This window comes from Mustelus asterias, chromosome 14, assembly GCF_964213995.1.
Source record: "Mustelus asterias chromosome 14, sMusAst1.hap1.1, whole genome shotgun sequence".
NCBI lineage: Eukaryota > Metazoa > Chordata > Chondrichthyes > Carcharhiniformes > Triakidae > Mustelus > Mustelus asterias.
In genome coordinates, this window is record NC_135814.1 from 28095449 (window position 1) to 28120127 (window position 24679).

Here is a 24679-nt window from a genome sequence, read left to right on the forward strand (position 1 = left end):
TCTGGTTTCTTCCATTGAAAGAAGTCTCACAACACCAGGTTAAAGTCCAACAGGTTTATTTGGTAGCAAATACCATAAGCTTTCGGAGCGCTGCCCCTTCGTCAGATGGAGTGATTATCTGTTCCAACAGGTCTATTTGCTACCAAATAAACCTGTTGGACTTTAACCTGGTGTTGTGAGACTTCTTACTGTGCTTACCCCAGTCCAACGCCGGCATCTCCACATCGTTCTTCCATTGAGCCAGTGTCTAATCCAATTTACTACCTCCCTATCTATACCCAGCAACTGAACCTTCCTAACTAACCTCCCATGAGGGACCTTGTCAAAGACCTTGCTGAAATCCAGGTAGACAACATCCACCGCCTTCCCTTCTTCCACTTTCTTGGTAACCTCCTTGAAAAACTCTAATAGATTGGTCAAACATGACCTATCACGCACAAAGCCATGTTGACTCTCCCTAATAAGTCCCTGTCTATCCAAATATTTGTAGATCCTATCCCTTATCACACCTTCCAATAACTTGCCCACCACCAACGTCAAACTTACTGGCCTATAATTTCCCGGATTTCTTTTGGAACCTTTTTTAAACAACGGGACAACATGAGCCACCCTCCAATCATCCGGCACCTCCCCCGTGAATACTGACATTTTAAATATGTCTGCCAGGACCCCTGCAAGTTCAACACTAACTTCCCTCAAGGTCTGTGGGAATACCCTGTCCGGTCCTGGGGATTTATCCACTCTGATTTTCCTCAAGACAGCAAGCAACTCCTCCCCTTTAATTTGTAAAGGTTCCATGAGCTCCCTACCTGTTTGCCCTATTTTCGTAGACTCCATGCCCATTTCCTCAGTAAATACGGATGGAAAAAAACCATTTGGTATCTCCCCCATCTCTTTTGGTTCCATACACAGTCTACCACTCTGGTCTTCAAGCGGACCAATTTTATCCCTCACTATCCTTTTGCTCCTAACATACCTATAGAAGCTCTTTGGATTTTCTTACAGTGCGTAAATTTGTTGTGTTTGTACTCGCATCAAAAATATTTCATTACCTGTGGAGCAGATTAAACATTTCATGGGCAAAAAAGGCGCTATGCAAATGCAAGTTCATTCTTCCAAAGCTATGTTGTCTTGCCCTAAACTAAACTTTAAAAAATGGATTTTTAAAAGGGATATTTGGACTGACATTTAGCTGATTAGCTGGATTTAATCATCTTGACTGACTGGCACCCATTTGTGCAGTTAAAGTCAAATTTTACTTCACTTTCCACACTTCACTGAAAACCCAGCGAAGTTTCTAAATTCATTCTTTTTGAATAGATTCTCAAAACTGTGGCCCATAGCAACTAGATCAATCATTTTCTTGAACTTAATTGAACAGAAGTTCAAACATTTGTCTTTCAGACTTGCAATATTAAAAAGAGAGAAAAAAATAGGCTGTGCTTTTATTTAAAAAACAAAATAATTTCTTTTTAAAAAAGCAGCCTTCGAGCTTCTCTAAATGTTATTTTGGATGGAATGTGTTTCATGGTATACGTGGCTAATTGGTGATTAATTGAAAAATAAGTGAAGATTTACAGCATTTGTAAAACATTTCTTTAAAAAAAGAAAAAAGATTGGTTTAATTTTCATGGTGCAATTTTTCCCTTTGAATCTCACTCTTTAGAAATGTCTAATTGACTTAATATGTAATGCACTGCTCTCAGACTGACATACTGTTCAGTCATTAGGCAGAATTAGCTGTATTGTGCCTTGGAAAAATATTGAGACTTTTCATTATTTTGTGCAGAGCAAAAGGAGTTTTTTATTTATTCAAGAAATTCAGAGATCCGTGGAGTCGATGTTGATAATCCATACTACAATTACATAACACCATTTACTGACCCTGATGTCAGTCAAGTTAAAACAGTTGATTTTGATGCATTAGAAGAGCGAATTTACTGGTCTGATTTAAAGCCCCGATTTATAAAGCGTGCCTTCATAAATGGCACAGGAATAGAAACAGTGGTCTCAGCTGGTAAGTCGTAATTAATGATGAAGGCTATATATGGCACATGGCAATATGCTATGCTTTTAACCTTTATTATCTGTAGTTAATGTCCTGATATCGGAAATGGACTGATGCAGTGATGATACAAACAACTTATAAACACTATTAAAATGTCTTTCAGTCAGGGATTCTCTATGGAATTTGCAGCTCATGAATTTCTGAGCCCCATGGACATTGATCCAATTTGTGAAGAATTGGTGGATCGATATCAAGCCGGTGATGGAGTGGGAGTGGGTGAATTGAGAGGGGTGGAGTGGGGGCAGGAATTGACAAATCTTGAGTTAGGAAACACAAAATCAACCACTGGTGATTGCCAGTCAGTGATCCCCACAGGAAGTGATGGTGATGTGACCAAAATTGATTTGCATCATGGCAACTTGAATGAAATGCACCTGTAGAACTGTAAAGAGGCTCGGCCTTTAGGAGAGGAAGGAGAAGTCAAATGGTGTGGAAACATTTCTGAGGAGAAAGATATTGGGATAGATGGAGGCTGAACCAACTGAATTGGTGAGGGTAAATAGGAAACTATTTTGTAACTCAAACCTATTACTGACAGGTCAAACAACAAGTGCCCATTTGCTTTGGCTCCACATAAAGGCCAGAATTCTCTGATATTGGAAGCCCAGACCTCACTGCCAACGAGAATGGAGAATTTGGTGCTCAGCCAAATTTCTTTTAGCAGCAGTGGCACTGGAGAATCTCAGCCACAAGCGAGGTCAGAAAATTCCAGCCAAAGTCTTTGGGAGGGATTTTCCAGTCATTGTCGCCGATGGCTTCTTCCGGTCCCAACAATAGTGACCTCCCCCAGGCAGAAATGGCCGGGCGGCAGAGGGTGCAAACAATGGGAAACCTTGTTGGCAGCAGCAGGACCCAAGAACCCACCACCAGACAATGGAGGGCTGCCTCTGTCACCGCAAAACATACCATGCCACCCTTTGTTATCAATAATAATAATTGGATCAAAAACAATTTTGAACATTGAGTCCAAATTTGGAAACATGTTTAGAAAATTGGGATAGGGTGGAATGCCCTTTCCTCAGGATTTTTGGAGGTGGGAAGGGGTTATTTAATTAGGCAAGAGGGTACCCACTTCAAGGCCACATCCTGCCTCTGCTGTAATCCAAGCAACTGTGGGTGGGGTTTTTGCCATGCTGGGAGACAAAAACAATCCCTGATGTCTTTATTTGCAGGCTTCCAGAGGGCATCCCTCATTGTCAGATACAGTGCCTGATTGGGGGACCTGACATTGAGAAGGGAGTGTGGGGGGGGTGGGGGGGGGAGCCCACTAAGAGCCACCATCCCTTAAGAGCCATCGACCCTCACACACCCAACCCCCAACATTTCTACCAACCCCCCTGCACCCTCTGCACTTACCATCCCTTTATGAGCCCCATCCCATCCTCACTCACCTGTGGCCTGGACCCCTTGTGGATCCTGGACGTATGTTGGGTGTACCACTGGCAAATATCACTGCTCCCCCAGTGATTTATTATTAATATTAGCCAGTTAAAGGGCTTACCCTGCCTCTGCCAGTATTTTGTTCACAGCAAGCGAAGACCCATTCCATCTTGGAAGCCCAGCAGCTTTGGCTGTATGGTCTGGTGTCAGGCAGCAGCAGTGGTGAAAGTCCTTTACAGGTCGCTTGACCCATTGAGACAGCCCCTCAAAGGTTTAACCTTCTTCCCTGGCCCCTTGAACCTGACCTCTGTCTCAAACCCTCTCAGCCTCCTTGCTGAGACCCCTAACCCAAGAGGTGCCTGCAGTTACAGGCATGGCCAGTATTCAGGCTGGCACTGGAGGTCTAAAGAACTGCTGATCAACGCAATTAGCTGGCAGCTTTCTAAGGCGGAACATCCACCTGAGATAGTGATGGAAGCTGCACCCAGCATAAAAACCAGCCCATTGATAATATACCACGCCATTCAGCTGTTGTTACTTTCTCCTTCAAAATTCTTATTGCTTTTAGTTCTGTAATGTCACATGTAAATTATTTAACAAATGGCTTTGCAGTTTACACATTGATTTGTGCTGGTAGAATTGGTCATTATATCTAAAATCGGTAATTGAAGTTTTTAATAGCAACAAAAGATGATGCAGAAAATTGTCTTACTGATACTTCTGGAGTAATCATTGCTGTTCAAAATGTGCACTATATTTGCTATAAATGTTAGAAATGCTAATCTCCCATTTCTTATAGAATCATAGAATCCCTAAGGTGCAGAAGGAGGCCATTTGGCCCATCGAGCCTGCACTGACAACAATCCCACCCAGCCCCTATCCCCATAACCCCACCTATTTACCCTGCTAATCCCCCTATCCGACACATCTTGGGACACTAAGGGCAATTTAGCATGGCCAATCAACCTCTTTTGACTGTGAGAAGAAACCAGAGCACCCGGAGGAAACCCATGCAGACACGGGCAGAATGTTCAAACTCCACATTGTCACCCGAGACCGAATTGAACTCGGGTCCCTGGCTCTGTGAGGCAACAGTGCTCACCACCGTGTGCCACCGTGCCATCCTTGTTCATTTCACATGCCCCAAAAGGCTAAACATCTTCTAACAAAACAAAATGTCTTTGCAAAATGACTGTTTTTTTTTGAAAGTCAAACAAGTCATCGAGTAGTGCCAAAATTTAGAGGAGCTTCTACAGAAGTATCTAGAACAAGGATGGCACGGTGGCACAGTTGTTTGCACTGCTGCCTCACAGCGCCAGGGACACGGGTTCAATTCCAGCCTTGGGTCACTGTCTGTGTGGAGTTTGCACATTCTCCCCTTGTCTGCATGGGCTTCCTTCCACAGTCCAATGGTGCACAGGTTAGGTGGATTGGCCATGCTAAATTGCCCTTAATGTCCAAGGTTTCTAGGTTGGGGGGACTAGTGGAGCAAATGTGCGGGGTTACCGACATAGGGTGGGCCTGAGTAAGATGCTCTGTTGCAGAGTCAGTGCAGACTCGATGGGCCAAATGGCCTCCTTCTGCACCGTCAGGATTCTATGGAACTCTCGGCGGAGAAACATGCCAATTGGCGCAGTTCAGCATGTGTCGGTTTTTAAGCTCAGTTTCTTCCCATTCCATTCACATTATTTCACCCTGTTGAAATATCCTTCTCTCCCTTTCTCATTTGCTTATCTAGCTTTCCCTCCATGTTGATCATTGTTGCAAGTAACTTTATTAATTCACTAATTATGGTCCTTTTGTTCACAGACCTGCCATATGCTCATGCACTTGCAGTAGATTGGGTATCCAGAAACATGTACTGGACGAGTTCAGATTTAGAGGAAGCACAAATAAATGTCGCGAGATTAGATGGATCCCTGCGGACTTCTATCATTCATGGACTTGACCACCCACAGTGTCTAATAGTACACCCACTAAAAGGGTAAGCTGTTGTGCAATATACCTTTTTTCTCAATTCACTTAAGGGATCGCTGGCCAGGCCAACATTTATTGCCCGTCCCTAATTGCTGCAGGTGAAATAATTGAAAGTTTGCATTGTCTATCTAATGAAATGATTGATATTTTTATAATCAGCTGAAGTACAGCAGTGTAAATGTGGTACAGATGCAAGTGAAGATTATGTTTGGATGGAAGGATTTATTGTTACAAAACCAATCAGATTACAAGCATTGGGGTAGAAAAAGGAATATAAAAAGCCCCAATTTTACCTTGCAGCAGGATTTGGCTGAGTGCCAAAACCTTCCGAACACAGCAGCAAGAGGCCGAGAGGTTTTATTTCCCAGGCCTCATCTGCACTAAAATGAGCATAAAGTGACTGCTAGCTGGTGGAGAGGAGCAGAAGTTCAGGCAGCAGGGAAAAAAAGTTCACCGCATGCAGATGTCATGGGTCGGTTGTTTCAAGAAGGTCTCCTGGGATGAAAGGCCAAATGTTTTCTTGGGGCTTTGCCAGAGTCCTACTGTTCTGCAAAGAAAGTCAAAAATAACTTCCTTCAATTGGCCTCTTCTGGTCCCAAATTCACCCCCTCTCTTTTTGCTTTATACTTAGGGCAACACTAGTTTCCTTCTTCATGCCAGTGTTAAAATTACAGTCACGGTGCCAGGACGTCAGAAGAGCAGGTTAAAATTAAAGATGGTGGCTCATTGGTGGGTAGCTCACCTTGAAGTTCTCATTATTTTTTACCCCTCAGTTGATACCTAGTTCATTCCAAAGTTATCCCTGAATCCCTATTGCTTTGAGCTTAACTAATGACCGACCTTGTCGAAATTTATCAGTGGTTTCTTTGGCATTCCACCATCCAGTTGGGACGTTGTGTCCTCAAGGAAGTCAAGGAAGTTAGTTGGGAAAGATCAGAACTAATGAACTTGTCAGGAGATGGATAGATGAACCATTTAAATACCAGTTGAAAATATTTCCGGCAGCTGTTCCTTTGACATTGTGCTTGGCTACTCCAGGTATAAATAGTTTGCACTCTGCTTATTAAGGCCATGAAAATAAATTAGAGGGCCTCGCGTAATGAAACTGGGCTTTGCCTGTTGGAAGAGGCACTGAAAGGTGGTGGGGGGCAGGGCACAAATTTTATCCAAAAATCTTTGCTTGAATCCGCTTCAACCCTATCTTTTGCCACCTTTTCTGCTCTCTCTCACTTCCTCTGGTAAAATCTGCCCAATAAGTGGTCTGCAACCCTTTCGCTGCTTGTTGATATATTCCAGCCTTGCTTTTTTCCAGCACACTGAACTTACGAAACATCATTGCTCCCCATCACTACCCTCTTTATTCTTCAGAAAGCTACATGTTCATATATCCCAGGAGTCCCTTCCATATTGCCCCACCCAACAAAAAAAAATCTTCCGAACGCTCTTCAGAATCTAGCCAACCCGCATGCACAATTTCATGGCATCCAGCTCCACTGAGCCATCCCAGAACTCCCTTCCCACCTCCATGTGTCAGATGCTACGAATCTTCCCCACATCGCTACCACACCTCAACTCATCTTATTGCTCCCGTACCCTGCACTCCCAATGTGCTGTCAAATCCTCTAGCTTTCCTTTTCCCCTAAGCCTCAAAACACTACTGTCTGGGATTTCCTGGCCCTTCCCATAATGGGATGTTCCAGTTCTGCTGAACCTGTGGTGGGTTCCCCAGAGGCGAGCAGAGCAAATGGCATTTGACTTCGGGGGGGACTAGTAGGTCCCACTGGTGGTCAATGGTGAGCCAACTCCACCACCCAAAAACCCATGGCAGAGGGGCTGGAAAATCCCAGCCTTTAATAATCTCAGTTCTAAAATCTCAGCATTCCCATCAAAATATACTAATTTGTAATTATATGATTATTCACCGTTCTTTCTGAGTGTGTTGATATTAATGTCCAGGCCACTATTCATTGCCCATCCCAAGTTACCCTCGAAGTGTTGGTGGGCACTCTTGAAATTCTGCAAAAGGTCTGAGGTGTTCCCACAATGCTGTTGGGTAGAAAATTCCAGGACATTGTCCCAGTGACCTTGATAAAACAGTGATCCACCTCCAAGTCAGGATGGTATGTGACTTGGTATGTAAGGGGGCACGGTGGCACAGTGATTAGCACTGCTGCCTTGCAGCACCAGGGGATCCGGGTTCAATTCCCAGCTTCGGTCATTGTCTGTGCGGAGTCTGCACCTTCTCCCCATGTCTGCGTGAGTTTCCTCAGGGTGCTCCTGTGTGGGGTTTCCTCCCACACTCCGAAAGATGTGCTGGTTAGGTGCATTGGCCATGCTAAATTCTCCCTCAATGTACTCAAACAGGCTCCGGAATGTGGCGACGAGGGGATTTCCATAGTAACTTCATTGCAGTGTTAATGTAAGCCTACTTGTGACACTAATGAATAAACTTTAAACTTAGCAATTTGCGAAGGTGTAGGTTATTATTTTTTCCTTCACCTTCTCTCCACTGTGTAAAGTGGATAGGTCTATATGTTCTGGAAGAGTTCAAAGTTCAAAAACAGTTGTCCAAAGCAGTCAGTGTATTTTATATATTATAAGTGGCACCTTTAACTTCAAATAATGGCAAATTGTTTACTCCATTTGCCTGATATAAGGATCTATCAGAGATATGTGCAGAGGCCAGAATTATAAATTAATCTGAAAATACCTCCAGGTCAAATAAGCAAAACATCTTGAAACATTACAGGAGTTTATAATTGATAACATTTTTTGTAGAATTTGCGTATTTAGTTGTTTTAAAATATATTTTTACTGAAGATATTCATTTTTACAAGTAACACAACAAACTGTCAAAGAACAGTACAATACAACAAGATCCATTTCAAACAGGTCCATATAAAAGAGATTGGAAACAAATACCGTGACAGTTGGTTCGGATGTGTAATTAATTTTAACCTTAAGTTGATATATGCACTGGTTTCTCTCCGACAGAAAGCTCTACTGGAGCGATGGAAACAATATCAGTTCAGCAAACATGGATGGCAGTAACGTCAAGAATCTTTTTTCAAATCAAAAGGAGCCTGCTGGTAATTCAAGCATTTGCCTTTTTCAATGATTGCATTTGTGATATTGCTCTGTCACTATGGCGACAACATTCCTGTTTAATGGCTTAGTTAATTTATTGAGCTTTTAGAATCTGTAGTAAGTTGTGATATGTAGTAAATAATTATGAGTTGAAGGTACTGGGTGGGATTTTTCAGCCCTTGCCACCAGTGCGGTCTTCCAGCCCCGCCGAAGGTGACTCCCCGAGGTGGTTTCTGTGGAGGCTGGGCAGGCGAGCCATGCAAAATGCCATAGTCATCGGCGAGACCAGAAGATCTCATAATCAGTGAATGGCGAGGTGCCTCAGCTGCTGGACAAACCTCCACAGGAGGTTTCCGGTGAGAAAACCGACGTATTTCTCCTCAGAGAAACCAATCAGTTTTCTTTCCGTTTATTAAGACACTGTGTAAAAAAAAAATCAAGAGGCCGTTATGCAAGGGGTGGGGCCTGAATATGCCGGCAAAAATTGACTGCACAGAGATTGGGCGCATTCTTTAAAGGGTGCCCCAATCATAACCTATAGAACAACACTCCCCCCCACCCCTGCCACCCCGCACTTACCCCAGCCCATCATGGACGTCTCAGGCGTTCCCCTCCCCAACCCCCGAATGGAATCAACCACTTCTCCCCCCTCCTCCCGATCATTGGCCCCTTCCACCCACCCTCCTCCAATCATCCGACCCTTCTCCACAGCACCCCCCCCCCCCCCCCCCCCCCGCCCCTTCCCTGCTGACACTCTGAGCCGGCAGCTATCATTCCTCAGCAACTCATGCACCAACCCCCATCACCACCTATAACCGGAGCCCACCTCTCTGCCTGGGACTGGAGGCTCCACTTTGAAGCCACTTTGAGGAGGTTATGTTGCAGTTTTATAAGGTGCTGGTGAGGCCACACCTGGAGCACTGTGTACAGTTTTGGTCTCCTTACTTGAGAAAGGATATGTTGGCACTGGAGGGGGTGCAGAGGAGATTCACGAGGTTGATTCTGGAGTTGAGAGGGTTGGCTTATGAGGAGAGACTGAGTAGACTAGGACTATACACATTGGAACTTAGAAGAATGAGGGAGGATCTGATAGAAACATATAAGATTATGAAGGGAATAGGTAAGATAGAAGCAGGGAGGTTGTTTCCACTGGCAGGTGAAACTAGAACTGGGGGGCATAGCCTCAAAATAAGATGGAGCAGATTTAGGACTGAGTTGAGGAGGACCTTCTTCACCCAAATGGTTGTGAATCTGTGGAATTCCCTGCCCAGTGAAGCAGTTGAGGCTATCTCATTGAATGTTTTTAAGGCAAGGATAGATACATTTTTGAACAGGAAAGGAATTAAGGGTTATGGTGAGCGGGCGGGTATGTGGAGCTGAGTTCACGAAAAGATCAGCCATGAGTAGGCCATCAGGCTCAAAGGGTCAGATGGCCTACTCCTGCTCCTAGTTCTTACGAGGGCATCTGGCCATTCTGCAGGTATAGCACCAACAATGGCCACTGCTAGTGCTGGCACTACTGAGGTTGCTGATCTGCCAGCCCTCTGAATGGGCTGGCTGAGCTTGGAAGTGGGTCACTATCCAAATAAAATCAGCTGCCCTGGAGGCAGTCAGTTAATTGGTTGTCACCAACAATATGCCGCCTTTGGGTTCCACCACCAGCCAAAATGGGTTCATCTCCTGCCTTCAGCTCTGACGGAAGGACTTCTGATATATATTATGTATATAGGTAGAGATGATTTTCTTCTTAACAAAAATTTGTAACACATTGTGAATCATTACTTGGTAAGAAATCTTTCCAAGATCATAACCACCCATTGGCACACCTACTGGTATATTCCAATTGAAAATAATAGCCATATAAAAGACCAATATAATTCCACCTGGTCTAATTATATTCTCACACACTTGCAGTTTTCAATGAACAAAATAATATTTTAGCAGATTCAGGGAGTGTAGGGCAGGGAAGTCATCATGAGTGGTCATTCAATTTAGGAATAAAATAAATGGATTTGCAATTCAATCTCTGGCACGCAAATAGACTGCTCAGCATAATCTAGAGGGCAAAGGCAGTTCTTTAAGATCACACTTCTTTAATTTAACCTGTGCAGAGAAGGAATTCTTCCAGTTGTTATATGTAGCAGTGCCATTAATATTTTGGAGAATAATTTTGTCTTTTCTGAAAGCAGATATTCAGATTAATTAAAGCGAGCTTGGTATAGATAAAACCTGGGGTAAGGCAAGTCTGTGATTTAAAGGTTAAAATGTCATCCTTTCATTCTTAAAGAAAAGCTTTGGTTTAAAAGATTATTTACTAGTGTCACAAGTAGGCTTACATTAACACTGCAATGAAGTTTCTGTGAAAATCCCCTAGTCGCCACACTCCGGCACCTGTTCGGGTACACTGAGGAAGAATTTAGCATGGCCAATGCACCTAACTAGCACATCTTTCGGACTGTGGGAGGAAAGGGAGGAAACCAGAACACATAGAGGAAACCCATGCAGACATGGGGCGAATGTGCAGTTACGTCTTGAAGTCACTCTAAAGTTCCCCTTTCCCTTGCCCTGAACGTCTACCCTTTTCTTGTTTCTCCCCTTTTTTCCATCATGTCCATTCCAAGCTCATCTTGTCCACAACTCAACCTGAATTCCACTATACTGTTCACCACCCAACTTCTCTTCCTGGTCCACATGTTAGCTGATGTTGTTAATCATTCTCTCTCTTTGGGTACTGCCCCCTCCCTTCTTCAAATCTGCTATCATTACCCTGGTCCTCAAAAAACTAATCCTAACCCCACTGTCCGTTCAAGCAGCCGTCCTATCTCCACCTTTACGTTCCCGTCCAATTGTGATGGTACTGGGCCTTCAAGAAATATCTGTATATTATATTTCTTGTAAGGAGTATATTTAGAATTCAGTTCTGTTTTGCAGGGTGTCGATTTGTCTAGCAAAGCCTTTAAATTGACAGCTGGGAGGACAGGATAAGTATTCATTTTAGATCTGGAGTGTTTGTTTTAAGCAGAACTAATGCATTTGTATGTACTTGGGATTCCCCTGGATGTTTCAGTGTAGAGTTTTGATTAGGTTGATTGTCAGGGACAGAGTTGTGTGCTTAATGGGAGGAGCTAAACTTGCAGGGAAGAAATACTGTTTCAGTTTCTTTTTAATACAAGCAGTTGCTGCTTGGACTGCCAGAAGAAACAGGTATCTCTCTGTCTCTCTCTCTCTTCAGAAGTGTTCTGAAAGCTCTAGGACTGTTAACCTGAGACAAGCAAGTAAGCCTGTGTTTTGCTAATTAATTTTAACCAGGGGGGTTTAAGTCTATAAGAGGAATATTGCTTGAATTGGAACTCATAGTGAGAGGTCAGCAGTTAAGAACTTGATCTTGTCATGTTTAAGTGTTGTTCAATTATTAATAGTTAAGCTATTTATGGTAGTTAAACTGTGTTGTTCAATAGAATTGTTTTCGTAAAAGCTTCCCAGTGTGTGTCATATTGCACCTGGAGTGAAATATCATATCCTCATATTAATGCCCAAATCGCAAATTGTTGGGATCTAGTCTGACTTCATGATATACTTTTGGGTTTCTGATCTGGTGTCCTAACATAATGCCTTTGAATACATTGTTACATCCAAAATTCATGGCCACCTTCCCAGAGTTCCATGTTTGAATACCTCTTATCTGTTTTCCACCCTGTCCACTGTACCAAAGAAAAGTCACAGATGACATCCAATGTAACTGCAACCAAAGTTACTCTTCCTTGTCCTTCCTAACCTGTCTGCAGTCATCCAGCTGGGTGAAACTGCTCCCACTTGGTTCTACACTTATCTATCTAATCATAGCCAGAGTATCACTTGCAATGGCTTCCACATTCACATCTGTAGCTTTTCCTCTGATTTCTACCAGCAATCTAACCTTCGTTGTCTCCTATTTCTCTTCGACATGATACTCATTGGCAACATCATTGTAAGGCACATTCGTATTCATGTGTACTCTGCTGAGACCCAGCACTACATAACTACCATCTCTCTCGACTTCCAAATGACCAGACTGCTTATCCAACATCCAGAAAATTTAATCCAATTAAATATTGGAAAGACCGAAGACATTGTCTTTGATTCCTGCTCCAAACTCCATTCCCAATCCACCACGTCTATCTCTTTTCCTGGCAATTGCCAAAGTCTAAACCAGACAGTTTGTAACTTTGATATCATAGTAACCGCAAATGAGTTTCTGACCACATACCTGTGCCATCACTAATGCCAAATAAAAACAGTATTGACTTTTTAATCAGTAATATTTTGTTTTGTTCTCAAGATTCTACTTTTCCATAATTACCTTGAATCTGTTCTCAGGTTACAACTAGAATCTGACCTTAATTTCTTTGCACTCTCTCAGAACTGGTAGAAGTAGGGAACCCTGGATTACTCGGGATATTGAGACCCTGGTCAAGAAGAAGAAGGAGACATCTGACATGCATAGGCAGCTGGGATCAAGTGGATCCCTTGATAAGTAAAGTGGGTGTCAGAGTAGAGTTAAGCAAGAAATCAGGAGGGCAAAATGGGGACACAAGATTCTTTGGCAGATAAGGCAAAGGAGAATCTAAAGAGCTTCTACAAATGCATAAAGAGCACAAGAGTAACTCGGGAGAGAATAGGGCCTCTTTTCTCTCGGATTAGCAAGGTCATCTACGTGCGGATCCACAAGAGATAGGTGAGATCCTAAATGAATATTTCTCATCAGTATTGACTGTTGAGAAAGGCATGGATGTTAGGGAAATTAGGGAAATACATAGTGATGTCTTGAGCAGTGTACACATTACAGAGAAAGAAGTGCTGAAATTCTAAAAACGCATCAAGGTAGATAAATCCCCGGGACCTGTTGAAGTGTATCCCAGGATATTGTGGGAGGCTAGGGAGGAACTTGCGGGTCCCCTAGCAGAGATATTTGAATCATCAACAGCCACAGATGAGGTGCCTGAAGATCGGAGCCTTTGTTTAAGAAGGGTTGCAGAGAAATGCCTGGGAACTACAGGACAGTGAGCCTAACGTCTGTAGTGGGTAAGTTGTTAGAAGGTATTCTGAGAGACAGGATCTACAGGCATTTAGAGAGGCAAGGACTGATTAGGAACAGTCACCATGGTTTTGTGAGTGGAAAATCATTTCTCACGAATTTGATTGAGTTTTTTGAAGGGGTAACCAAGAAGTTATATGAGGGCAGTGCGGTCGACGTTGTCTACATGGACTTTAGCAAGGACTTTGACAAGGTACAGCATGGTAACTTGTTGCATAAGGTTAAATCTCATGGGATCCAGGATGAGGTAGCCAATTAGATACAAAGTTGGCTTGATGACAGAAGACAGAAGTTGGTTGTAGAGGGTTGTTTTTCCTACTGGAGGCCTGTCTCCAGCAGTCTGCCTCAGGGATTGATGCTGGGTCCACAGTTATTTGTCATTTATAATAATGATTTAGATGAGAATTTAGGAGGCATGGTTAGTAAGTTTGCAGATGACACCAAGATTGGTGTCACAGTGGACAGTGAAGAAGGTTATTTGGGATTGCAACGGGATCTTGATCAATTGGGCCAGTGGGCCGATGAATGGCAGATGGAGTTTAATTTAGATCAATGCGAGGTGAGGCATTTTGGTCGATCGAACCAGGGCAGGACTTTCTCAGTTAATGTTAGGGCATTGGGGAGAGTTAGAGAACAAAGAGATCTAGGAGTACAGGTTCATAGCTCCTTGAAAGTAGAGTCACAGGTGGACAGGGTGGTGAAAATGTCATTCGACATGCTTGGTTTCATTGGTCAGAACATTGAATACAGGAGTTATGGTATCTTGTTGAAGTTGTGCAAGACATTGGTAAGGAAACGTTTGGAATAATGTGTACAATTCTGGTCACCCTATTATAGAAAGGATATTATTAAACTAAAATAATGCAGAAAAGATTTTCTAGGATGCTACCGGGACTTGATGGTTTGAGTTACAAGGAGAGGTTGGATAGACTGGGACTTTTTTCCCTGGAGCGTAGGAAGCTTAGGGGTGATCTTGTAGAGGTCTATAAAATAATGAGGGCCATTGATCAACTAGATAGTCAACATCTTTTCCCAAAGGTGGGGGAGTCTAAAACCAAAAGGCATAGATTTAGAGTGAGAGGGGAGAGATACAAAAGGGTGAAGAGGGGCAATTTTTTCACACAGAGGGTGGTGAATGTCTGAAACGGGCTGCCAGGGGTAGTAGTAGAAGCAGATACAATTTTGTCCTTTAAAAAGCATTTCAGCGGTTGCATGGGTAAGATTGGTACAGAGGGATATGGGCCAAATGTGGGCAATTGGGACTAGCTTAGTGGTAAAACTGCGCAGCATGGACAAGTTGGGCCGAAGGGCCTGTTTCCATGCTGTAAACCTCTATGACTCTATAATTGCAATCCCTTTACAGTTTCATGCAGTGATATACACAATGAGGCAATCACTCATGTAATTATGATACTTGAGAGAGGAATGTTGACTCTTTTTAATATAAAAGCTCAGAAATAAAACCCAGTCAAAAAAAAACTTTTTAAAAGGGGTTTCAACCCAAGTCAGGTGCTTTCTGCTCAGTATCACTATCATCACATGAGAGAATTTTTCTACCGCGTGCATTACTTATCAGTGCCTAAGAACCAAAGTTGGAAATATCCTGTAGATTTGACTGAAAGTAAACAGAGAAAACAGTATTCCAGGTTGAAATTGGAGAAAATGGATTTATAGTAGGTTTTAAGCAAGTACAGAGGCAGAGAAAGGGGTGAGGGAGAAAAGAACAAATGAGAAGGTATGCACTAGTGTGGAAAACAAGGATAATTAAATGACAAAAGAAATGATGGTGCAAGGTAAAAAGGGATGATAAAGCACTGGTTAGGCCCCATTTGGAGTACTGTGAGCAATTTTGGGCCCCACACCTCAGGAAGGACATACTGGCACTGGAGCGGGTCCAGCGGAGATTCACACGGATGATCCCAGGAATGGTAGGCCTGACATACGATGAACGTCTGAGGATCGTGGGATTATATTCATTGGAGTTTAGGAGGTTGAGGGGAGATCTGATAGAAACTTACAAGATAATGAACGGCTTAGATAGGATGGACGTAGGGAAGTTGTTTCCATTAACAGGGGAGACTAGGACGCGGGGGCACAGCCTTAGAATAAAAGGGAGTCACTTTAGAACAGAGATGAGGAGAAATTTCTTCAGCCAGAGAGTGGTGGGTCTGTGGAATTCATTGCCACAGAGGGCTGTGGAGGCCGAGACGTTGAGCGTCTTCAAGACAGAAATTGATAAATTCTTGATTTCTCGAGGAATTAAGGGCTATGGGGAGAGAGCGGGTAAATGGAGTTGAAATCAACCATGATTGAATGGTGGAGTGGACTCGATGGGCCGAATGGCCTTACTTCCGCTCCTATGTCTTATGGTCTTATAATATGACAAGTGAGGAAACAAAAGATGTTTAATCTAGAGGAGCATTTATAACTGTTACATATTCCAGTTCTGATGAAAGACCAGTGTCCTGAAATGCATGGAGGAGGATTCTCTGGCCTCTCTGCGGCATGTTTCTCATTGAGGGAGGTGGCGTGTCGCCTCTGGTCCCATTGCTGTCTGCACCCCTGCTGCCGAAGGTTCAGCTGTTCAAACTGGGTGGAATGTTTTCATTTTTAGGCGGAGTTGCACAGCGAGTGGGAAAAACTGGGTAGAAGCTTCCAGCGGCTTCGTTCGGATTATTTTTAGCGTAGAAGAAAAGTTAAAGGGCGGGTCCCACAACATCATGCTCTGATTGAGAGAGCAGTTGGGCAATTGAGCAATCTCTCAATCAGACGGCAGTGCCGGGGCCGCAGCGCCAGGGGCAATCCCTGGGGACAGTGCCAGGGGTGCAATGCCAGGGGGCAGTACCAGGGTACTGTCCAGGCATAACCCTCCTGGGGAATGTACTCACCTGCACGCCTCTGGCGTGTTCTGCTCACCAGGTGCATGTTGTGGGGGACCTGTCGTGTTTCATGTCAACATGCCTTCATGTCGACATGAATGGATAATCCAATGGGGAGGGAAGGGATTATCAGGCATAAAGGCTTGATAATGATATTTAAATATATTCAAATGCAGAATCCTAAATTCAACGCCCGGATTCCCATCATGTCATTGGTTGAGGGGTGGGGGGGGGGAATGGAATGGAAAATCCCGCCAGCGGAAACCGCATTTTGGGACTCCTGTGGGATTTCCCGCTCCCACAGCTGATCCCCCCCCCCCCCGAAAACAGCACCAGAAAACCCACCATCTCCACTTCTCTCTCCACAGATGCTGCATGACCTGCCGAGTATTTCCGATGCTTTCTCACTTTATTGCAGGTTTCCAGAACCTATAGTGTATTTTTTGTAAATATCAGTGAAACTGAGACAGAATGTGCCTTTTCAGTGACTTGTAATACATTTTGCTGGCATCAACTCATAGATAAAGTAAGATTGTCACAAACTAGTATTAACCCTGTGTAGGTGTACATTAATCATTTTTACTTCCTCCAATTAGGGTAAGTTTTATTTCTTATGCAGCTATATTTAGGAGCAACTTGCTGTATTGGACAGATGGCGCCAATTTAAGAAGAAAAGTTAAATTGCTACACCGGGAATATTAATGGAAAGTTGCTTTCTTCTTACTGGTGAGGGCGAAGTATTAAATACTTTGTTTAAACATCAGTCAATTCTGCATTTACCCAAAGGAGATTCAACAGCAGTATAAATATCAATTACACAGCATATGGTGAAACAATAAAGAGGAATGACATATTATTATTGTACCTCACATTAAGGGAATTGAGATTTAAAAATTCTGAGAGTATGTTTAAATATCAATTTTGTGTGGACTCCAGTGTTAAAACTGAAAATAAACCAGAATTTTGGCAAATGGAATGTTTGATCTGGCCAGTCAGTGATCCAGCCTACCCTCAAGTTTGCAAATAGAAATATGCCTTTCATTGCGAAACTTGTAATGCATTTTACAACTTGCAATGCAAGGAAGTTCTGTTTTTCCTCAGTGTAATTCTAGCCAAAATTTTGTGGGGAGGATCTCAGTTGGTTTCATGTGTCAAAAGCAAATTATTAAAGCTCATTTTTTCTATAATAGTTTAGTTAGATCTCACTAACACATCCAGCCTGGCGTTACAATAGTTTCAGAACAGAAAATGTGATGTAGTAATTGGAGTGTCCATCCCAGATGTAACGTGCACACTTTATTTCATCATTTCAGTAATTGCTTAACACCTGAACCTGTTCGCAAAATTACATTGAGCTGATGCAGCAATTAAAACATATTTCCTGCAAAGTTACATCCATTACAACATTTTAAGGGCACTAACAGTACCAATTGAATATGACCCTTATCGTTTTGTATCACAACAGAACAATCTATAGCATATAGAATGCTCGAGATCTGCAAAGCAGTAAATCCAATTGGAAAATGTCAACCCCATTAGTACTTTGTGAACTTATATTGTATTCTGAGATTGAACATATGATTCGAACTCCATGAATCTTTTTTCTGTTGTGATTTATAACAAGCAGAATTTCATTTTTACAAATGCTGAAATAAATCCGACTTTTACCACGAGTGTTGGATTACTTTCAGTCTGTCAGTGTTTAATATAAGGGTGGGGGTGGGGGGTAGGGGAGATAATGCGTAACATTTCCACCTACTCCGAATTTAAATGAAGTTATTTATTGGTTATGTTTCTCAACCTTCTGTTTCTTGCTCTCAAGCTGCTGCTTAAAGACAGAATAGGAACAGGCATTTTTGAAATATGTACTACAGCTTCCATCTAGTCAAGCAATGTAAACTGAGAAATAAGCCATTCTCACCAGGCCAAGCTCACCCTTCTTTAGGCTTTGAACTTCAGAACAACATTTCTATAAGCAGGTTGCCTCGCTGCTAAGCAGGCAGATTCTGAAAACTCTACTGAAGTGACTGTTATGATTCAAGCTGCCAACATACATTTTGGAAGATCGGGGCTGCCCGTGGTGGAGGTGATCGAGGCAGGCCGGGCGGGAAGCGGGGGGGGGGTCGAGGCTGGCCCAGACATGTGTTTGGGGGGGCCAGCAATCGGGCCGTGTGGGGGTCGCAGAACTGGCCGGCGATCGGGAGGCTGGCAGAGCGGGGCTACTGCATGCACCAATCTCGGCACTGACAGATTGACGCATGAGTAATGGCCCTCCCAGCGCTATGCTGCCGGCCTCTCCAGCGGGAATAGCCCACTGATTTTTTTGGGTGAATTACGCTAGTGCACTCTGCACTGCACAGAGTGTGGGAGATTCATTTTGAAACTCCTGCTGACAAAAACAGTGGGATTTACTCCAGTTTTTACGCATTCAACACTTTGAATTATTTTGGGAGAACCGCCCGTATGCAATGCCCAACAAACAGTGAAAAAACAAATAGCCAGAAAATCTGGTGTAAGAATTATAGAATCATAGAAACATTACAGTGCAGAATGAGGCCATTTGGCCCATCGAGTCTGCACTGACCACAATCCCACCCAGGCCCTATCTCCGTAACCCCTCATACTTACCCTGCTAATCCCCCTGACACTAAGGGTCAATTTATCATGGCCAATCAACCTAACCTGCACCTCTTTGGAGTGTCGGAGGAAACCGGAGCACCCGGAGGAAACCCACCCAGACACGGGGAGAATATGCAAATTCCACACGGACAGTGATCCGAGGCCGGAATTGAACCCAGGTCCCTGGCACTGTGAAGCTGCAGTGCTAACCACCGTACCAAGGTCCGGGCCAGCCTTGACCCCTCCTCCACGCCCGGCAGCCCCAACTCCCACCCCTACCGATCTCTACCTGACAGAGGCCCCCACCTTATAGGCCCTCACCCCCAGTAGGCCCGCCCCTTTGGTGGTGCTGATTGATTAATAAATGTAGGACAAGATACTTCTAAGATTCTAAGATACTGAGAGAACTCTCAGCTTTTTAAAATGATACTATTGGATATTTTACATCAATCTGAACAGATAAGAAGGGTCTTATTGTAACCTCTCACCTGACTGGAGGGCACTTCTAACAATGCAGCACTCCCTCAGTATTATATTGAAATGTGACTTGACACAATTTCTGACTCTGAAGCAAGCCAAACAAACAAAAGAATAGGAGCAAGATAGTCAACCCCTAAAATCTGCTTCACCATTCAATCATTTACGTCTGATCACCAACTCAGTTCCATTTACCCAATTTTGATCCAAATCTGCTGAGACTCTGAAGAGTACAAATCTATCAATTTTAATGAAATTTTGATTGATGCTGCATTCGGAACCTTTTGCAGGGAGTGAATTCCAGATTTCTATTACAGCTTGTGTGGAAAATGCATTTCCCTGATTTCACTCCAATATGGTCCAACTCTAATATTGAATGAATATCTTCTTACATGAATTCCCCTACTAGAAGATATAATTTCTCTGTAACGACCGCATAGAATTCCTTAATGGTTTTAAGTACCTTGATTAGATCACCTCTCAAACTTCCAAATTCAAGAAACCACAAGTTTATCAATCCTCCTCATAGATGAACCCTTTTATCTCTGGTACAGTCAATGTATCTTGCCTGAGGTTTGGTATGCAAAGCTGAACACAAAACTCCAGTAGCCTTTTGAATTAATTTTTGTGCCTGTGTTACTAATTACTGCCACTAACTACTGCTGCTACTAATTTAATACCTAAATACCACTGGTTCACGAGGTAGTTTTTTTTATTCGCTCGTGGGACAGGGGCATCGTTGGCTGGCCAACATTTATTGAGAAGGTGGTGGTGAGCTGCCTTTTTGAAATGCTGCAGTCCACATGTGGGGTGAGCCACAACACCGTTAGGACTTTGACGTGATTGATATAATTGAGTGGCTTGCTAAAAGAGATTAGTCCAGATGGGTTTAAACCCGATAGGTTTTTCCAACCATCGACAATGGTTTTATGGTCATCTTAATTCCATTTTTTTTATATTGAATTCAAATTCCACCATCAGCTGTGGTGGGATTTAAACCTGGGTCCCCAGAACATTAGCTGAGTTTCTGGATCAATAGTCGAGCGATAATACCACTCAGCCATCACCTCCCCTGGTTGCATTTGTTGTAGTAGTCACTGTCACTTTAGAGGGCAATTAATCCAAGTCATATTGGCCGCCTTTGCAACAGACTAAATTTCCCAACAGATTTATTTGCTAATAAAAATAATTTACAATCACAAGAAACATCCTGTGGTTGAATTCCTTTCAAGTAAAGCAGCAACTTTGAAGTCTGAGAAAGAATTCAAAAAACTGTCATTTGAGCTCATTTGAACAGTTATCTTGACATTTTTTACAAAGTTTCAACAAACACTTTTTAGTCGAGTGTTAGCTGCTAGTTGCCTCCCTGCTGATTGTACTTTTACCTCAAATTACTTATGGAGTACTATCTGGCCTTTGCTTCTCTTGTGACCAGTCTGAGTCATAAATCCAAAGTACAGACACTGGGTTTCTGAAGCAAAAACGGAAAAATGCTGTCAAGTACTCAGTATGTGGAGATGCCGGCGTTGGACTGAGGTGAACACAGTAAGAAGTCTCACAACACCAGGTTAAAGTCCAACAGGTTTATTTGGTAGCAAATGCCACTAGCTTTCAGAGCGCTGCCCCTTCGTCAGGTGAGTGGGAGTTCTGTTCATAAACAGGGCATATAAAGACACAAACTCAATTTACAAAATAATGATTGGAATGCGAGTCTTTACAGGTAATCAAGTCTTAAAGGTACAGACAATGTGAGTGGAGAGAGCATTAAGTACAGGTTAAAGAGATGTGTCTTGTCTCCAGAGAGGACAGTTAGTGAGAGTTTGCAAGTCCAGGCAAGTCGTGGCGGTTACAGATACTATCCCCCACGACTTGCCTGGACTTGCAAAATCTCACTAACTACCCTGTCTGGAGACAATACACATTTCTTTAACCTGTGCTTAATGCTCTCTCCACTCACATTGTCTGTACCTTTAAGACTTGATTACCTGTAAAGACTCGCATTCCAATCATTATTCTGTAAATTGAGTTTGTGTCTTTATATGCCCTGTTTGTGAACAGAACTCCCACTCACCTGACGAAGGAGCAGCGCTCTGAAAGCTAGTGGCGTTTGCGACCAAATAAACCTGTTGGACTTTAACCTGGTGTTGTTAGACTTCTTAAAGTACTCAGTAGGACAGGCATCATGTGGAGAGAGAAATAACGTTTTGAGTCCCTCGCCTTCATTAAAATCATAAATCTCTGAAAAAACTTTGGATCTTTATAGTCGAACGGGTTTGAAAGACAGCCTTAATTTTGAGAAGTGAATCAGTGAAGCAGAGGTAATAGCCATGATTAGTACCCACTGCATTTGCCACTTAGCAACACAAAGGGTCAGAAGACAGCAATAAAGATTTTTTTGATGGTGCAATTAATCGATGCTTCCTGAAAACATCCAATTCAAAAGCAACTGGTCCTCCTGATTAAATTGTTGTGTAACCTGGTGCAGCTTGCTAATTGTTTCCAGCGCTAGATTGATTTGTGTTTTTTTTCTCTTTGAAGTTTACATCAATTTGCTCTCGACAACATGAGCTGGATTGCTTCCTTTTTGGCAAACTCTCAGCAAAGCCAAATAGTTTGACCCAGCTTCCCAGCAATTTCACAAGCCACTTTGAGGGAATGAACTTTAAAATGGCAAACGCAATAGAAAGTGACTAGGAAAACAAGAGCTAATATTAGAATAATTGAATATTTGTGGACTTTCTAAAATTTAGTTCTATCACTGAATGAGTGAAGCAGGTGCAAAAGGTTTGTTCAAACCCAAACAATAAGGGGGCGATTCTCTCAAAGGGCTGAATTGACGGCAAAATTGTTGTCGATCGTGCCAGTTCTGACAGGTCAGCTTCTCACCTGAATCTCCGCATTCTGTGCAATGCAGAGGTCCCAGTTGGGAATCGCATTAAAAACCCAGGGCCGATTCACGCCGGAGTTTGACAGTTCTGGAGCTTTGCGCATGTGCAGTGGCCCCAAACTGTCAAACTCCCATTTGTTGGCCAGCCCGATTGCTGGCCAGCCCAGGACCCTCACAGTACTGCCCTCCAGGACCCCCCACGGTCCAATTGTGGACCCCACAACAATTCCTGGGCCAGCCCTGACACCCCCCCCACCCCGTCCTTGAGCACCCAGATGCCCAGGCCCCACCTCCCAGCAGTTGTGATCCCCCCACCCCCCCTCACTACAGCAGACCCCCTGCTGACCCCCACCCCCACCAGGGTCAGATCCCCCCCAGAGACAGCACCCCCCCAGGCAGACCAGACCCCCAACCCTTCAACCCACCCCAATCGCTGCCCTCCCTCCATCCCAAACCAATCCCAATGCAGAGTGGCAGCGGGACCCACCCACCCCCACTGATTGATCCTAGGCCCGACCCCATTGGCACTGCCCGATGCCCGATGGACAGTGCCAAGGTGCCCCCTGGGCATGGGCACTTTGCCCATGAAGCAGTGGCAGGGAGCACAGGCTGGCACTGCCAGGGTGCCCATGCCCAGGGGGCACTCCCCCGCCGCCTGACCTCGATTGCTCCCCCCTTCATTCCGGGGGGGTCTCCCGCTAGCTCCCCAAAAGGGGGGAGCTGGATGAAACCCCGCCGGAATGAAGTACTCCTGGCGGGGTAAGAGATTCAATCCGGACCTGAAAGGTCCTGATAATTAACTAATCTACATATTTAAAATAGATTTTTAAAAGATTTAAATTACTTACCCGCCTTCCCGCCGGTTTCCAGCATGGCCTGGCAGGTGGCTGCTCGCCGGCTCTGGGAGATTCACATGTGTTCCCCGCGCATACGCAAATCCCCGTTCAAGGCCAGAAAAGTGGTGGGCGCAGATAGGAGAATCGCAGCCGATAGTTCAGTTACTGCATCTGAAATAGTAGTCAATAGAAAATGTTGGAATCATTCAGCAGGTCATGTAGCATCTGTGGAGAGAAAGGCAGCGTTAATCTTGCAGAACAATAACCGTTAAGTCAGAATTAGAAGAAATTAGTGATTTAACAGTTTATAAGTTGAAGTTTATTTATTAGTGTCACAAGTAGGCTTACATTAACACGGCAATGAAGTTACTGTGAAAATCCCCTCGTTGCCACACTCCGGCGCTTGTTCGGGTACACTGAGGGAGAATTTAGTATGGCCAATGCACCGAACCAGTACTTCTTTCGGACTGTGGGAGGAAACCGGAGCACCCGTAAAAAGCCCACGCAGACACGGAGAGAATGTGCAAACTCCACACAGACAGTGACCCAAGCCGGGAATTGAACCTTGGTCCCTAGCAGGGTGAGGCAGCAGTGTTAACAACTGTGGCACTGTGCCGCCCTTGTAAGTGTAGAGTCAGGGAAAAGCTGGGGTTTTATGGGTAGGGTCGGTGGAAGAAAGAACAAGGGAAAGGCCTGTGATATCGCGAAGAACAGGAATAATTAAATGACTAAAAGGGATGATGTTACAGAGCAAAAGAAGGTTTTGAAAAAAAATCAAAAGATGGGTCGAGAGAAGATCTAAATGATTGCAGAACAATTACTATCAGCTCCCGCTGTCCAAGGAAAAGGAAACAATGGTTCTGATTTAAAGATGTTGAATTGAAGGGATGGTGGGAAGTGAGGAGTTGTTACATCACCTGCATTTGGGAAGGTGCTTTGGGAAAGGGAGAAGTGTTAAGGGTAATGGAATCCATCACACACCCATCACCCAATCCATCACACAAACCAGCCTCCTGTCCATTGACTCTGTCTACACTTCCCGCTGCCTCGGCAAAGCAGCCAGCATAATTAAGGACCCCAGACACCCCGGACATTCTCTCTTCCACCTTCTTCCGTCGGGAAAAAGATACAAAAGTCTGAGGTCACGTACCAACCGACTCAAGAACAGCTTCTTCCCTGCTGCTGTCACATTTTTGAATGGACTTATCTTGCATTAAGTTGATCTTTCTCTACACCCTAGCTACGACTGTAATACTACATTCTGCACTCTCTCTTTTCCTTCTCTATGAACGGTATGCTCTGTATAGTGCGCAAGAATCAATACTTTTCACTGTATGCTAATACATGTGACAATAATAAATCAAACATCAAATCAAATCAAGAGTGGACCAGGAT

The 24679-nt window shown here is 43.7% G+C and overlaps 1 protein-coding gene across 1 annotated transcript in view; it reads left to right on the forward strand.

Moving 5' to 3' along the window:
• LOC144504127 (low-density lipoprotein receptor-related protein 1-like) overlaps window positions 1-24679 on the forward strand; it is a 1391705-nt gene that overhangs the window by 840123 nt on the left and 526903 nt on the right. The window contains exons 31-33 of the mRNA XM_078229303.1: window positions 1790-2017; window positions 5258-5432; window positions 8420-8514. Coding sequence (XP_078085429.1) covers window positions 1790-2017; window positions 5258-5432; window positions 8420-8514 — 498 coding nt within the window. The remainder of the gene's footprint in view (window positions 1-1789; window positions 2018-5257; window positions 5433-8419; window positions 8515-24679) is intronic.